At 44.7% G+C, this 15,668-nt stretch overlaps 1 protein-coding gene across 5 annotated transcripts in view; it reads left to right on the top strand.

The window, feature by feature from the left end:
- Window positions 1-15,668, top strand: part of LOC109857050 (latrophilin Cirl-like) — a 304,697-nt gene that overhangs the window by 246,251 nt on the left and 42,778 nt on the right. For 4 of the 5 annotated variants that reach the window (XM_020432952.1, XM_020432957.1, XM_020432956.1 and 1 more), the window contains exon 3: window positions 14,951-15,137. In XM_020432952.1, the coding sequence (XP_020288541.1) occupies window positions 14,951-15,137 (187 nt within the window). The remainder of the gene's footprint in view (window positions 1-14,950; window positions 15,138-15,668) is intronic. The other variant, XM_020432955.1, reaches the window with a different exon arrangement.

Below are 15,668 nucleotides of genomic sequence, written 5' to 3' on the forward strand. Positions count from 1 at the left end.
TCGCGTTGCATTCCCACGACGGCCGTAACGGTCCTATCGCGAAAGTTACCGCTCCGCTTACGACCGACGGAGAACATCAAATTATCTCACAGATTTATCTGAAACATCTATATATCTGATGGCTTAGTTGAAGAGCAATTTTCAAAGCATTGAATCTCAAGTGAATATTTAAGATACATCACTTCTTTTTTGAGAAGAGGAGAAGAGTTTTTATTCTCTTGCGTATAAGAAGTCTGTGAAAATGTTCTACCGAGTTTATATTAAAAAATGAATTAACGATCAGAATTTTCCCGGAACATACGGTGGAAAATCGTTTGGATGGAAAAAAAAGAGGAGTTTGTAATACTGCATTAAAGTTTTTTTCCCCTCGAAAATTCTTCGATTTTTCTTTTTCTTTCTTTGCGAGTCTTTTCGCTTCTGTATAAGATTTCTTGAAATAATGCAAAGCGCCTGTTTCAAATGCGGCACTTTCGCAGAGAGCGCGCGCGTTGAGATCTTAATCTTCTTCAAACTTACGGATCTACTCGCGCGGTTTGTTGCAGCTTTAAGATTACACAAGAGAGAGAGAAAGAGAGAGAGAGAGAGAGAGAGAGGGAGAGAGAGAGAGAGAGAGAGAATGCCGAAATGGTGTCTCCCCGGTCGGATTACAGCACGCTTGTTCTCGCCTGTTCTCTCTTGGGGGTTGAAATAGTCCTTAACCCTCTCCGCCGTGCGGGAAGAAGATGCGTATCCCGCGTAGAAATTAAAGCGCGCAATAAAGCGGACTCTAAATCGCAATTAATTAAATCGTTAGCCACCCGCGCTTCCTTTACGACCGCAGTTACAGTTGGAGATGTTCGGAAGTCCCAAAATGGTCTCTTGCTCTTTAGAAATTAATACAGAGAGAGAGAGAGAGAGAGAGAGAGAGAGAGAGAGAGGGAGAAACGAGGAGAATGTGTATAAAGCGAGAAGAAATGAATTTTATCACGTCGTAGTAATACATAGTATTAGGTTGGTGTTTTGGTATTAAAATACAAAACAACGTTCTGACCTCAATAATTTCTATTATGTCTAATGATAAACTCAATAATTTCTATTATGTCTAATGATAAACTAAAGCGTTATGTACAAATAAAGAAATTACTCAAGAAAAACTTTATGAAAATATTTAAAAAAATAAATATATATTTATATAATATTTATATATTTATAATATATTTATATATTTATTTATTTAAATAAATATATATATATTTCAATAAATAAATAGAAGAACTCTAAAGGAAGAAATTAATTAAGTCCGGATATAAAGAAGTGGATATAAAATAGATATAATTCTTAGGCAAGAGTTAAGCCACGTAAAATATAGCGACGTGCGCCTTTTATTGACACGAACCGCAATTAACGTCCGCAATTATCTTTCTGTTTCAGGTAAGAAACCGCCACTCTCGGATCGAGATTGCCCCGAGATAGGTAGGGATCAATTTGACAGATTATAACACGCCGCATTTCTCGCGCTTCGCTAGACTCTTTCTAGGAACCGTCGAGCCAGCGCCCCGAGCGTTGTTTAACACGTTTTCTTTAAGGTGCCCGGGCTACCGGACAGACGGATTCGGCGTCCCTAGCCTAATTACAGGGCAGCGGCTTTCTCCCGAGCCGCACCTGCGCTTCTTCTCCCATTTCGTTTTCGTGCCTCCGCAACGGACACCCGTGAGTCTGGCGCGGATATGTGAGAAACGCGATCCAGACTTCGCCCCCAACCCCACAGACAGAGCCCTCCCCAACGTGTCCGGTCCCGACCAACATTGTCCTTATGGCTTCGCAGCCTCGGGACATGAAAATTATTTACGGCCCCTACTACGTTAACTACTGTAAAATGGTGGCGGATTGTAATAGCAGGGCATAACACCGCCATAAATTAAAACGGTCGCGTAAATTTAATATGCAAGAAGATAGCTTAGCTTTCGTTTTGTAATTATTTCAACTTGCGTGGATATGATATATATACACAGAATTCGCGAGTTTTAATTGCGTAGGATTTTCGTGTGATTTTCGTTTCGCAATTACTTTCTCTGTACTTACATAGACACGGAAGACTCGCAAGTTTTACTCTTTTCATCACGTAGGTGTGTAAAATAAAAATATAATCAAATATAAAAACGTTGTATGTACTTTGGGATTATTGGGCGAAATTTTCTCCACGTCTTTATGGTACATTAATTATACATCTTTCCTCCGTTTTCATCTCCCGGGATAGACGTCTTTCACAACCGCGTTTATTATTTTAGCCGCGTTAAGAAAAAACGGACAAAAACCCTCTCTGTTGGACGGATAATCAATACAAACACACGAAAGTCCGAGTCCTTCGGAATAAGTTTTCGCTCTGTCGCTCTTCGACCAATTTTTTTTTTTTGCGCATTTCTTTTGACACGAAGGGCTTCGCAATAACTTGAGAAACGAAATTTTTTCTGCGATAGAACGTAATTGAGAAAGTCGATTACAGCACCTGCGATACAAACAACATTGATCGATAGCAATGAGATTTATATTTGATGACACAGAAAAAACCATTGGATGTTTCTTCTCGAATTTTCTCTCGAAACTAATCAGGGGTTATTTTATTCTTGAAGTTTTTGTCTCTTCCTCTCCTTTTTTTTTTTGGTTTTCATCTCACGTTTACAGGTTTAATATAAATGTTTAATGTTACAACACTTTTGTGACTGTTACGTAATTTTTATATTTTCGATGAAACGTGTGTAGTTCGATTTTATAACGAATTTTCGTTTCTCTCCTTTTCTCTCTTTTTCAAGTTTCTCTCGGGGGATACATAAAGTAAGTGTAACAGGCAGTTTCGTGCCAACGTAGTTTCCGGTCACATCGAATTTCTCGTGATGTTGAAGGCGAAACGTTGGAAAGACGCGACGCGACGGCAGAACGAGGGCAGAAAAATGCTCTCGTTCTTTAATTAACTCGCGTCGCGCGCCATCGAGCTGGTTCGATTTTATGAGTCGACGCCGTGGAAACATGTGCTACGTTTATTAGCGAGATAGATACACCGGTATATACCTTGCTCATTCAGCGATGGACAATGGGCACCGCCGGGTAGGTAGGTAGGTAGGTAGGTAGGTAGGTACAGGAAACTCGATACGGCAAGTTTAATAACGCCTTTGATATATTTCCCTGAAGACTTCTATTGATGTCGTTGTGTGTGACAGATTTTTAAATTGCAAAATCAGGACATCAAAAAAATGCAGTTTCCTAATATAAAAAGAATTAGATTTCAGTAGACAGAGAATCAAATTGTTTTTACAAATATTTTGAAATTTATATATTTTTTGTTGTTGAAAGAATTATACAATACTTTCACTATATTATGCTGCTTTTAGATCATATTTTCGCGGAAATTTCAAATACATACATGCGCGATGACGCGTCTTCTTTCTCTCTCGTCGGTCTAAAAACTTAATCATCTTACTAATAATTTGTCATCTGACGAGGGTATTAAATAATGACAGAGCTATAATTAAACATCGTAACGAATTCAGAAGTTTATCGCGCGGACACGCGTAATGAAAGAGTTACGAGACGTTCGTGATGCTCGATTTATCGGGAAGTATCGAATCAGCTCGGCGCGTCGCTTAATTCGGCGAACGCTCACGTGAGACGGAGAGACGATGAAGAGAGTAAGAGAGAGAGAACGAGAGAGAGAGAGAGAGAGAGAGAGAGCGCAAGAGGGCGCAGGGGGATATAGTATCGCGTTTCAATATTTACGGACTGAAATATTCACGAAATCACACCGGTGGCGGCGGCGAATGCAAAGGGATGACTTGCCGGACGCGCGCGCGTCCGTCCGTTCGGATGACGTCCGGTTCGCACGAAAATTATATACATCAAGAGATGTCGGCGTCGTGAATATTTGATCGGCCGTTACCGTTGCGTTCGCGAGCGCTCGCGTCATCAATTATTCCGCCGCGGTGCTTTTTCGCAGCGCGCGCGCGCGCGCGTTCTCTCTCTCTCTCTCTCTCTCTCTCGCGATAACGCGCGTCCCCCGCAGTGACAGATGTCCATTACCGGCGCGCCGAAGCACCGGGCGATTTCGAGTGACGATAATTGAGCCGCGAGTACAGCACGACGGCATCGCGGCGCTGTGGCGCACGCCTCGCGCGCGATGAAGGATTTGTTTTCTTCCATCCGCGGTCGTCGTAGAATCATTAATGGTTTCTGTTGTTTGTTATTGTTGTTTTCCGGTTTGCGTCCCGAGATGTTGTCCCGCATAGCGAGAGAGAGAGAGAGAGAAAGAGATGTAACACGCCGGGCGGAAATCCAGACAACCGGATCCATTAATGATTCACCGTACGAAATATCATGTTGCAACTTGGCGCGTCTTCGTTTCCGCTGCTCCGCGGAAAGAGCACACGGAGCTCTTTTCATTTATTTGTAATATCCTCCACGAGCTTATATTTTATTGGAGCTGTGTGAATAATGTAGTTTTTGTATATTTAGAATTGTATATTAAACTTAAAGAAAAATAATAAGGAAATAATTTTAAGAAAAATTGATCGCGAGATTATTAATTTTTCTTCCGAAAGAAAATAAATCGCGATAACGCGAACGCGCGATATTATAAATTGCGCGAATGCTTTGCTAACGCGCGAAGAGAAATACGCATTGTTGCTAACTAGACAGAAACCGTTGTCGTTGAACGCAGTTTGCGAGAAAATGCAGTTTCCCAACGCGAAGATCGCGGCCTCTCGCCTTCTCGCTACTGCGTTAATTAGCGAACTTTATGAATGCGCCGGCGCATATTAATCCCGTCATTTCCATACGTCGCCGGCGGAGTCGATTCACGTCGGGCTTTCGCGTAATGGCATTATGAGCGCTCGCGCGTGCGCCCCGCGATATTTCATTATTTATAATGTAATCGGGGTCGCGCGCGCTTTTGTAGTCCGGCGCGCGTTACGTAATTAGCGCGAGAATTATCGGCGGTGACCGACATTTCGGCGGGGACCAATTTTAGCCGCGGGCGCGCGGAAAAAACCGTTGCGCGAGCGGAATTTGCCGTAAAAATATACTCCGACGTGGCGGATAATTAGCTCTTAAAATTTTTCGCGCGCGGCGATAGCGAAATAAACGCTACTCGGATCGTTGAATATTTCACGTGGTTTTTTCTCTCTCAACGCGGTTACATAATTTAATTTTTCATGAAGCGTCATAATGAGAGGTCTTTTGTGTGTACGTGTATCAACAATTAACGATCAGCCGAGAAGATTCAAGACTTCTAAGAGTGTCAATGTCAAAGTGAAATATTATTATTTGTGTGATTTGCAACATTCATCATAACATAACAAATTTATATTGCTGCAATTTTGTGCTCGATGTGCTCATTGGTATCTCGTTTAATTTAATTATATGTAGTTTAACAATTTATATTCCGAACAACAACACACAAACGTATAATTTCAAAACCCCCGTACGTGTCGGGAGAGGAGGTAATGGAGGTAACAGGGTGTTCGAAAGAATTAATTGTGTTTTCTATTATCGAGCACTGGATATGTCAAACCTCTCGCGTACACGCGGTGTAAACATATGCGTTGTATATTGTGCCGCGATACTATCGAGGCCAGCGATGCTGTCGGGGTAATTGGATCGCCAGAGATCGCGCATACGCTGCCGTGGAATGAAAATATTATGAATGGGTCATGCGGGGAAACGCGATCGCCGACTAAATAGGCCGACCAAGCAATGGTTCGTATTACGCGGGAGCTATCATCTAGACGTGACGTCATCGCGATAAGGCGCATCACGAGGGAGAGACAGGACAGCGAGAGAAAGGAGGAAGGGAGAAAATGGTTTCTTATTTCCAAGCTTCTTCTTCTCGGGAACAATGCCGGGATTTGTCGGTAAGCCGAAAGGGAGAAAGAAGAGAGAAAGAGAGAGAGAGAGAGAGAGAGAGAGAGAGAGAGAGAGAGAGAGAGAGAGAGAGAGTTTCTCAGCGAGTTCCAACTAATTAAGCGGTTTTCTTTTAAGTGCCGAAATAAACCCAAATGACACTGGTTTTTTTTTTTTTTTGCTGTTGTCCGCTCGCGCACTTCACCAGATCTCGCGGAGCTGAAAACATTTTGCGCGACAAATTAGCCTCCCGCAAAAGTGTTCACTTCCGCGAGCTTGCCGCTTTTTTTTTTTTTTTTTTTTTTTTTTTTTTTTGTTTTTCGGCGTTACAACGACGTTACAAAAAATCGTTATTCCAAGCCGGAGACGGAAAGAAGTGGAGGATCACGAAAAAGCGCATCCGGCGCGGACGGACGTCGCTCGCGGACGCCGACACCGCGCGTCGATATCGGTTATCGGCGTCCGCGGGCGTCGCCTGATCGATGACCCGCGCGATAGAAATGACGTTTCACAGAACAGTCGTTTCGTTTGCCCGTGGCTAATATTTTTTCCTCGCTTTTTCGTTGCTGCGAGCGCTCGTCAGACACTTTGGCAAACATGAATAAAGTACCGAATTAATGGTCGATTTTCGTAAAACGTTTCGGGTAAGCTCGCGCATTGAACCGTGGCAAGAGATGTGCTCTCCATCTCTTTGATGAAATCGAAGCCCGGGCTTTTTTTTCCGTAAAAATTTAATCCACGGTACAATTACAGGTTTATTTATCATCGAAAAAAAAAAAAATTCTTGGAAATTCGTGTGTGGGTTATCGCAGAAAAATAGAGAGCAGAATTTAGAACACACACATATATATATATATATATATTGGAAACAATTTATCTCAAACGTATGTTTACGTAAAACTGTAATACGACTCTAAAAATTTACTCTTTCTTTTTCTCGGTTACCTTTGGGATTAAACGAAATTTATGAGAACAAAGAAGATGTGCCGCGGAAACGCGCGCGCACACACACACATTACGCCGAAATCGTTCGTCGCACGCGTAACCGCGCGCTCGTTTCGCGATGAAAAAAATGTGCCGGCGTAATCGGCGTATCTTTTTGATCGCCATCCTGTAACGGACGGAGAGCCGCATGAGAGCGAAATGCTATTCCGCATGCAAAACGCGGCGACGAAAAATAGTGCGCGTGAGAAATGACTGTTGGCACGCAGGGAGAGAGCACGGGATTCGCGCGATGGTCAACTGCATCGCGTCCTCCCGAATGAGCGATTGATCCCGCGGGATGAAACGGACACTTCGCAAGCGCGTTTAACGCACGGGCGTGTATAAATAACGGAATACGGTTGATCCTGTATCAGTTACAAGGTATTTTCGCGCCTATATCCGCCCGAATTAATGTCAAAACTCGAAATTGCGCGATACGCAAAGAGGAGCTGACGTCCTTTGATTATTGTTTTCGTTTAACCTATGATTACTCGCCGAGTAATTTCCTTTGAAATAAATTTGTTTGTCTGTAAAATACGGGAATTAAATTTGCGCAAATAAGAAATTGACACAAGTCGAATTTAATTTAAATTCTTATAATTGGAATATTTTTTTGTTTTTTGTTTTCGTACATTTTTGTCAGATCTTTCGCACCAAGTTACATTTGCGTTTGAATGATATGAGTAGAGAGAGAGAGAGAGAGAGAGAGAGTACAGTATTTTTCTCTACTTTCTTACATCGATCGGAAGTAACATTATGGAGACACAAGTTCGCTCGGCCATGCATCTTTGGCTGCAACGGCTGCTGCACTTCGTGAAGCGCTCCTGGGACGCATAAATCAAAGTCCTCCGTGGAGACTCGCCTCGGTTACGCGTCCCGGCTCTTCTCTCTCTCTCCTCTATCTCTATCTCTCTCTCTCTCTCTCTCTCTCCTCTCTTCTCTCTCACTCTTTCTTTATCCGACCTGTATCCTCTCTCGTTTCAAGCCAGGTCCAGACGGCAGGATTTCTAATTCAGGCTAATCCTTTTTCGCCGCTCTAATTACATTATCAATTCACGGAGGACGGACGGACGCAACGCGGCGTTCGCGTTTACAAGCTTCACGGGTGCATAGAGCGGTGCATTTACATGCGCACCGGCCTGTTGCACATCCCAGTCGCGTCGGGCACCCTTCCCCCCTCTTCCCTCTTCTCTTCCAGCCCCTCGACTGATTTACGGCGACCGAATAAATTATAAGAAGCGGATAGAGCAGAACATTAGCTCCCGCACGCGGGAGCGTCATGTGTTATCCGCCGGTGCAGTTTGCGCAGCGCCGCGGTTGCATCAGACACGGGATGAACGAGGATACGGGAGGGAGAGGAGAACGGAATAGAGAAACTTTTCGGTTATCGTCGCCCCCGACGCATCTCTTTCCCCCTGTCAAATTGAATCGTAACTCGACGGTAGGCGATACGTCTCGCGTGTCGCGCGTCAATTAACTCCGCCCACGATTACAAGCTCCGAGCCGCTGGCAATTTCGACGGAATCGATATTACTCGACTGGCGGAATGTCCGGGAACGACGGGTATACTTCCTCGGACGCGACGCCGCCGCGCTGTGTGACGCGACGCGACACGACATCGCGTCATCCAACATCGACGGGTTGTCCCTGCGGGATTTTCGCCGCCCGCGCGATTTTTCTGCACCGGGAGTCGCGACAATTTATTCAGACACCGTTTCTGTTTCGTTGTCTTTCTGTTGTCTGTCTTTTTTGCTGACTTTTCCGCCGTGGAAAAACCCCACGGTCGAAATTCGAAGAACATTTTATAATTAATTGTACGCCGCATATATATATGTATATGTGAAGAGAGAAGATTTCATTTAAAAATGGGATAACAATATATTCAACAAATTGTATTTTAAAAATTATTGATTTTAAGATAGATCTTTAATTAAATTTCAATCACCTATCTCTTGATAATCAATTCTCGGGCGAAAAATCCTGCTGAGCGGAAATCCTCTTGAAATTATCTCGAGAATAAGACCCGGCTTTTCTTATCCGTTCTTCCTGGGATTAATCGAAAACCTTGCACACTTCCTTCTTCGCGAAACAATCTATTTAAAATCTTCCTCGACAAAAAAAAGTTTGAATTTTTGAGATTATCAGACGCGAAAGAAATATTTAGTACACGCGTTGTTATGGAGAGAACGTAAATCTGACTCTCGCCTTATGTTCCGACACATTCAATTTAGATCGAGAAACTCCCCGTCATTCGTCGCGGTCGACCTTTCGAATCCGCTGAAACCGTTCACCGACTTATTCTGTCTGACGCGGCGAGGCGGGAAACGGAATTGTATAACGTTAACAACAATACCCTCTCGCAGTGTTTCAACCGGGGCATCTCATCCGCGAAGTATATACACGCACAGCGAAGGCAGTAAAGGTTTCGAGGTCTGAGACCGCATCGGGCTGACGACATCCCGCTGTTAGGTCGGCCCTTTCAAGTCGACCGCCGCGGCAGCGGGAGGTACAGGCCGTTGCGGACCTCCGATATATTATTACTCGAAGTCATTAATGGTAAACTGCAATTCTCTGCTCTTTTCCTTCGCGAGAACGCCCGCCGCGACGCGCCGACGTCGTCGCGGCGCCTGGAATTCATTCGCCAAATGTCGACGCGGTAGGATTTGCCTTCTTTAAAAATTGAAAACGTGAAACAGACATCGCGTTCGATCGACTTTTTTTTTTTTTTTTTTTTTTGCTAGAGCGAAATCAAGTGAAGAGAGAACACGATCGTTCAGCGTTTAGTTTATATTAATAATATATCCGTGTTGTATGCATTTATCGATGTTGTATGCAAATTATTTAAAGGTGAGATATTTCTTAGAATAATATTTTTAATTTGTTTACGAAGGCGTGATAGAGAGTTTCACATACACGACACAAGTACTTAATAAATATTTTTATTTAATTTTTTTAAATTGATCGAATTCGCGTAATACAATATATAAAAAGAATTACACTCGTTTATTTGACATTTCTTTTGTTCTTTGTATAATTTAATTCCGCAATAATAGCTGCGTTTCTCACGCTTGCATTTCGCGCCTAAGAGATGCGCGGGCAATTAAGACGCCGAATACAATATAACGTCACATTTCACATTCACTCCCACGCAATGGGGAGAAATATATTTCAGCTTTATCATTTCCGCGAGACAGACTGGCGCTTAAAAAGGACGTTCATGGGACCGGAGCTACTAGAGAGTACGAAAGAATAATGATATTGAAAATATAATGCATTTTTGATTAGGAAGGAGCATTAATAATGTAAGGCGGTTTCTAGACCGGGGAGGAGAAACGCGGGGGGAGGGCGCGTGGCGCGGCGCGGTGATATATAAGAAAAATTCATTTCTGCCGAAGCTCCAGCCGTTGTTCTCCCCGGGAAGAAGTCGAGTAAGTAATTTCAATGGAAATTTCACGGCGTCATACTTAGCTCCTAAGAGGATAGATGACTGGAAACCGCGCGGAGAAGGATTCCGCGAGGATCCCGCGAGGAGTGGAAACACGTTTTCAGGAGGAAGGAAGGAAAGCCCCGAGGACGCGCCACTTCGTAGGATTGGTTCTCCATTCGCGAAATTAACGTTTTGTTTTTTTTTTTCTTAGAAACAAAACGCGCCGAATGTAATTCGAGAGCGAATCCGCTGTTATTTTTGGTCGATTAACATTTCGCAAGACACCCGCTCGTCGCTCGACCGCAACAAATCTCGCAAAGCGCGTCCGATAATTAATTAATATGTTTGCAGCGCAATGCTAATTAACTGAATTGTGTAACGAGATACTCGTGACGGTAAACGACGCACTTGAACGATGCGCTGGTCAAACGACACGTAAAGTTGGATCGTCCGCGCGTACCGACCGCGACCGCATGTGACACACGCGCGCGTCGGTTGCAGTCGCATCGGTAACGAGTGCATCGCCGGAATGCGGCGAAAAGGGGGGCGCATATAATAGTTTCATTGCAGCTCGAGTTGCGCAACAATTTTTTTTTTTCGGGTTAAATACCGTTCGCTCGATTTCCACCGCGTGTGTCGTGTTTTACAAGCCGCGAACAATCCGCGCACAATCCGCGCGCGCACTAAGTCCGACCGCGTTGCCGACCGCATGACGCATAACGCGTCAGCCGCAGCTGCGGGACACGCGAAAAAGGCCACTTCGAATGCAACGATGCGGGGGTCGCGCAATAATTTTCTCGTTCAACGGCCGGGCAAATGGCGTGTTTATTTTGGCCGAGCCGCTAATTTCCATGACATCCGCTGGCCGCGAGTTACAACTTTCGCATATCTCGTTACTCGTCGCATTCGCCACGCATTCTTCTGCACTGCGGCAGTCTTTGTTTCTGATTTAAAGAATATTTTTGATGGTCAACGTTTGCCATTGTTTCGCGTGGGAAACGCAATTATCCGCGTCGCGCGCTGAAAAACAGCGGGATATTAATTATTACACGAGAATGAAATATAATATTCGACACACTGTATGTATTTTTGTCTAATTCGAATCCCGAATAAAAAAAACTCGGGACTACAACACTTTTCAATTTCAACCCGATCGATATCCCAATCCTTTAAGCGCGAAAACGCTCTCGTTAACGGGACGCGTTCCGGAAACAAAAAGACACCCCCACTTGACCAATTAATACGCGAGTAGTTCTGGGGCGAAATTGCGAACTCCTCGATCACGCTCGAAGGACTTCGACGAGCAGCTCGAGAGCCGTACCGGGCGCGATCGAGAGCTTCGCAGGGCGGAGCGATAAAGCCTGAAAGGACTCTCGGGAGAGTTTCCGCGCGCGCGCGCGCGCGAGTACGAAGATTTACACGGACGCAACGAGCAGAAAGAGAGACAGCGGAGTATCCTCTCGCTTTCCGGTGCCTCGAACTTGACGAAGTGCGGCCCCGAAGCCGCGGTCCCTCGCCAACGACTCGAAACACAGATACCTACATACATATACCACACCGGCTGTACCTCGGAACTCGACGTTCCCGTGGGAGGCGACGTCTTCTCGGCAGCGGTGACCGCACCACCCGGACGCGTTTAAAGGGACCCTAAGACGAGCTCTCTCTCTCTCTCTATCCATCTCTTCGTCTCCGACGAAACCCGAAGAGATCTTCACCTCTGTCCTGAGAGAGATGCCCCGGCCAACTTTGAACGACTTTGCGAATGCATCTCGCGGAGAGCGACATAACGACGTCTCCGTGATGCAGTGTGAATTATCCGTCGCTCTTTGGCTCGCGTCACCGCGGAAAATCGTTACTTTATATCAAGAGATTCTTGCGAGAGAAACGCGAGAGATTAAACGCGTTTCTCCAACGAGAGAAGAACGAAATGTATTAAATATTTAACGAGCGATTTTTTTAATTCAAAACTCACGACGTAATTGCGCGAATTAATTACGATCAAATTACTGTCAATAATTCAAATTTCGAAAACGCAATTTGAAGAATCTTATTTCGCAATTAAATCGAGAAGAAACGCAATACACACAAATTAACGGGATTTGAAATCAAAATATAAATAAAAAAATTTGCGCGGAAAATTAAACACATCGAACAAATAAATAAATATGTGAACACCTGAATTATTTCGCGCCAATTATTTTGCCGGGATCATCATCATGTATTACGCGAAGGTGCGCGTTTCGAACGGACGCGAGAGAAGGTAGTCCGCCTCGCGCTTAGGCAAATCGATGGCGTTTATGGTAGTAGCGTTTTGATCGAAACACGCGTCGCGCTCGGTGCTCACTTCCACCTCATCCCCGGTTAATCGAGCATGTCGATGACGCCGTATATCGATTACCTGCCGCTTACGGTGTTATCGAAACGCGCTTAATTAACGGAGAACAAACTGCAGCGAGAATAACGGCGCGAGTCGAGCGTTAATCGCGATGCGAGAGAGGAGCAAAAAGGGAGCAGTTGAGAAATTGCCTTCGTGTTATAAATCTTTTTCTTGCCTCCTTCTCTCCCTCCGCCATTTTTATCAAGGATACGCCGACCTTACAACGATACTTTATCCCACTTTCGAGGAGAGTGTTCCTTCCAGTGCTCGTGTGCGAGGTGGAAAAAATTTAAATCAACCGCGCGTGTCTTTGGCCTTCGTCGGCGCGGCTATAAACCTCATATACACGCGCGCCGCCGCCGCACATCCTCTGTAGATGAGAGATTAAATTCATTTTGATTCCTATCTTCCATTAGGTCTCAAACATTCCCATTAAACATATATCCTCTCTCTCTCTCTCTCTTGAAAAAAAAAAAAATGTACTTTTCTTAACCATTCGAATAATTGGACGCGATAATAGCAGCGAGAATTCGAGTTATACGATGAGCAGCTGGCCGAAATAATACTTGGAACTTCCGCTTGGCTTCCGTAGAATTAAGTGGAATTCGCCAGGGAGCGGTATTGAGCGGCCGCCTCTCTTCGATCGGGTTCTTTACGAGGACCGCGGGATCAACGAAAATTTAGGAGACGACCTTGCTCGACGACGCGTGTGTAGCCGTCGCGAAACACGGCGGCCTGTATTCCGAAGACGGTCAACGTTTTTATATATATATATATGGCGAACGGAACGACGATATGGGACGTTAAATCGAGGAGGCGCGCTCTCTCCTCTCTCATGGTGTGTGCTGCTCTCCACGTAATCCTCCGCCGCAACCTTGACCCCCGCCGTCGTTTCCACGCACGCAGTAATTTACCGCGAAACACGCGCGTCGTTACTCAGCCGTCGCTTTGTTCTCGGATTTTCTTCAAGTCGACGCCTGGGCCCCGAGATTGTTTCCTTTTTTTTTTTCTGCCTCGGGATCCTTTACGTAATGATCGATAATGACGGCCGGACATGCGCCGGCTAATGACTTCGAGAATGGAATGCCTGTGTTACCGATGCTCCGCGCGTACTGTTATTAAATTTGTTCCCGCGCACACATCGCGCGAAGTCGAAACTCTCCTCGCCGAGTGAGTTTTTTTTTACGCTTGTTAAAAAAAACAAAAAAATAAAAAAAAGACCATTTTTGCATCATCCGAATTCTTGTGGCAGTAACACAAATTTCGAACAATTTGCCTTGAACGCGAATGGAGGATAAAAAAAAAAAAAAAAGAAAAAAAAGAAAAGAGGGGAGAATCTATAAAATAGCGCGCGTCGATACATCTTAGTCGGTGCATCGGTGCGTGACAATGCGGTAAGCCAGAACTGTCACGCTGTAAGGGAGACAGGATCGTAAAACTAGGTCCGGGGCTTATTTAGGGGTGGGTATGATGGTCGCCCATAATATCATGTCGTCGTCCAAGAAAACGAAGAACGCGAAGCGTACGAAGGAGGGAAGAAGAAAGGAAACAGGTCTGAGCGAGCAAGGGGGAAAGTGGTGTAATAACTCTGTCTGTGAAAGCCTCGTCGTGAGTTCATTAGTTCCGTACCGACGCGCCACAATGCCGGTTTAGTCCGCGGTTAGGACTTTGCTCGGAAACGCCACACGACGCCGATAAATTCAGCGAGTTTATCCGCAGATTCCGCGTCGAAGCGTCACATCACGCCGGAATATTACATCGCACACTCTGTGTGTACGTGTGTGCGTGTGTGTGTGTGTGTGTCAAATATGATTTTATGAGCTGAACACAACACGTTGTAGAAATAACTTCCTAAGTAGGTTCATTTATTTCAAATGTAACTTACAAAATCCTTCGGAGAGAGAGAAAAAAAATAGAATGTTCGAAACTTACTTCAGATATAATCCGAGTACATTTTTTTTCGAGTTAGGAGTACAATATTTTTTCTCTCTCTCCCTCTTTGTGGCGCGCAACTATAGCGACACTGTAAAAATGCGGCCGTGCGAATAGATTAAATAACGGAGCGTAATCCCATCACCAACAACGCGCGCCTATCCCGCAGAATTCTCGCACATGCGGATACTCGTAGCCGGAAGCCGATATGGATCCGTGGGTATAACGAACGTCAAAATATGTGCGAGAGAGGTTTAGCCGGGCGCGCATAATCTCCGAGCCGCGCGCGCTCTGTCGCAGCTGCGCGCACGCAGCGTGCAATCGTCCCGAAGTGATTAAGAACACCGTGTTCTCTGTTCTAGAAGGAGTCAATGTCGCTTACGCCTGCGAGGGCAAGATGTTGGAAATGCAGTGCCAGGAGGGTCACCTGATCCGCATGGTGCGGGCGAATTACGGTAGATTTTCCGTCACGGTGTGCAACGACGAGGGAGAAACCGAGTGGAGCGTCAACTGTATGGCGCCCAAAACCATGACCGTGCTGACCGACGAGTAAGTAGTGCACGCGCCAATTTTTCACATATCTGCTGTGACCGACTTCATTCAATCTGTCCTGCGCACTCTGATTTTCCGTTCCTTTGATCCGATTCCTCTGGGAAATGCCCGCGGGCAGAGCTGATAAGAAATTCTTTGCGTTCTCGCAAAATGCGACGCGCGAACTTATATGTTTGTCTCGAACATTGAAACAGTTTAAAAAAATTAAATTCTAATAATTCAGTTTCTTGTAATTTCATGTCGATTGGGACGCGGTTGTAAACCTAAAAAAAAAAGTAATTTTATCGTCGATAAAATTCGTCGATAAAATTCAAGCTCTGTTGTACGTGAGAATTGTTGCACAGATAATTTTTTATTGAAGAATTAATTAATTTCTCTCTTTACAAGCGCAAATATAAATTTTTAACAAGAATGAACGTTCGGAAAGCGAATCTTTTTACATATTCTTACAATTGCGAAAATTACTGAGACGAACGTAATTAATGGAATTTCTATCTATAACAGAGCGTGATCGTCAATCGATCTTAA

Source organism: Pseudomyrmex gracilis, unplaced genomic scaffold (genome assembly GCF_002006095.1).
Source record: "Pseudomyrmex gracilis isolate BER0280 unplaced genomic scaffold, ASM200609v1 scaffold_142, whole genome shotgun sequence".
Taxonomy (NCBI): domain Eukaryota; kingdom Metazoa; phylum Arthropoda; class Insecta; order Hymenoptera; family Formicidae; genus Pseudomyrmex; species Pseudomyrmex gracilis.